Source organism: Aureococcus anophagefferens, assembly GCF_000186865.1.
Source record: "Aureococcus anophagefferens unplaced genomic scaffold AURANscaffold_165, whole genome shotgun sequence".
NCBI lineage: Eukaryota > Pelagophyceae > Pelagomonadales > Pelagomonadaceae > Aureococcus > Aureococcus anophagefferens.
In genome coordinates, this window is record NW_008705709.1 from 1 (window position 1) to 1,514 (window position 1,514).

General features: G+C 73.2%; 1 protein-coding gene across 1 annotated transcript in view; it reads left to right on the forward strand.

The window, feature by feature from the left end:
* AURANDRAFT_68476 (hypothetical protein) overlaps window positions 1-1,514 on the forward strand; it is a gene marked incomplete at both ends in the record, with an annotated part of 3,652 nt that continues 2,138 nt past the window's right edge. Inside the window, 3 exons of the mRNA XM_009044170.1 lie at window positions 1-470; window positions 548-1,000; window positions 1,164-1,433. Coding sequence (XP_009042418.1) covers window positions 1-470; window positions 548-1,000; window positions 1,164-1,433 — 1,193 coding nt within the window. The remainder of the gene's footprint in view (window positions 471-547; window positions 1,001-1,163; window positions 1,434-1,514) is intronic.

Genomic DNA, 1,514 nt, shown 5'->3' on the forward strand with positions numbered 1-1,514 from the left:
CAGACATCTACGGCGCGAGCGGCGACCGCCGGTCGCTGCCGGACTGGCTGGCGACGTCCGCGTCGCGCCGCGGGAAACGGGCCGCGGACGGCGCCGCCCCGTCGGACGCCCTGCGCGCGGCGCGCTGCAACGACGCCGCATTCCTCTTCGCCCATCATCTCGGCGCCGAGGCGCGCCGCGAGGCCGCGGCGGTGCTGGCCGCGGCGCCGCTGGTGAGCGAGCTCCCGCCCGCTTCCGGCGACGCGTACGGCGCGCTCGAGCTCGCGGGGTCCATGAGCTGCCGCGCGTGCCACTACGTCGACGATTTGCCGGCGAACGCGTCGCACCCCGTCGCGACGCCCGACAACTACAACACGACCATGTACATGTACGCCGAGGCGCACGGCTCTTCCATCGCGGACGTCGACTACCGCTACCCGACCCGGCAGGCGCTCTACACGACGACCTGGGCCGAGAAGGCGCGCTCCAGCGTCGAGCGACAGAAGTGTCGTTTCGTGTGAATTTTGCCCGAAGATGTGAAGAAATCCGACCCCGTCGCACTCGGTAGGCACATTCCCGGGACTGCTCGCTGCTCTTCGAGAGCGACGGCTCGGTCTGGGAGTGGTACCGCGACAGCGAGATCTGCGCCAAGCTCATGGACGGCGCGCCCGTCTTCCCGCCGGACATGGCGCGCGGCGCGCGGATGACGGAGCTCGTCGCCGAGGCGCCGCTCGTCGTCCTCAACCCGTTCACGAACGCGTCGATGCCGCCGTGCAGGCTCTACTGCGCGCCGGACGACGGGCCCTGCTACTGCGAGAGTCTTGTGGAACCGTTCCAGCCCGTGCTCCACACGCACGCGTCCCGCAACCTCTCCGGCTCGCGGTCCTACTACGGGCCCTACGTCCCGACGCCCGGCGACGTCGCGCCCATCGCCAGGCCCGCCTACTGCCCGGGAGCGGACGCGCCGGCGAAGTTCCCGAACGACACCACGGGCCTCGAGTGCTCCTGTAACCGGTGCTGGGTTTAGTCGGCTTGAACTTCATGTTGCAGAGGTGCTGCCTTTGCGGCTTTGCCGATGCATGATGCTCGCATTCCCGCGCCGCTAGTGCAGAGCATCGATGAGCTTCGTCGCCTCCGGCGGCGGCGGCGGCGGCGGCGCTGATCAGTTTCCCAATTTCCCGCAGCAAGGCGGCAACGGCAACCCGCGCACCGGCGGCGGCGGCCGCGGCGGCGGCCGCGGCCGCGGTCGCGGCCGCGGTCGGCGCGGCCCGCGCGGGCCGAAGCGGTCGCTCGTCGTCATGGTCGACGTGCCCGAGCACCGCCGTGGCCGCGTCGTCGGCGCGCGCGGCGCGACGATCAAGCGCATCGAGCGCGACAGCGGCGCGCGGCTCCAGCTGCCGCGGCGCGACGACCCGGACGGGTCGCTCCGGCTCGCGGGCGCGGACGCCGCGAGCGTCTTCCGCGCCGCCGCGGCCGTCGCGGCGGCCGCGGGCGCCGGCCCGCTCGCCGCGCGCTGCCGGCTCGACGGCGCGGAG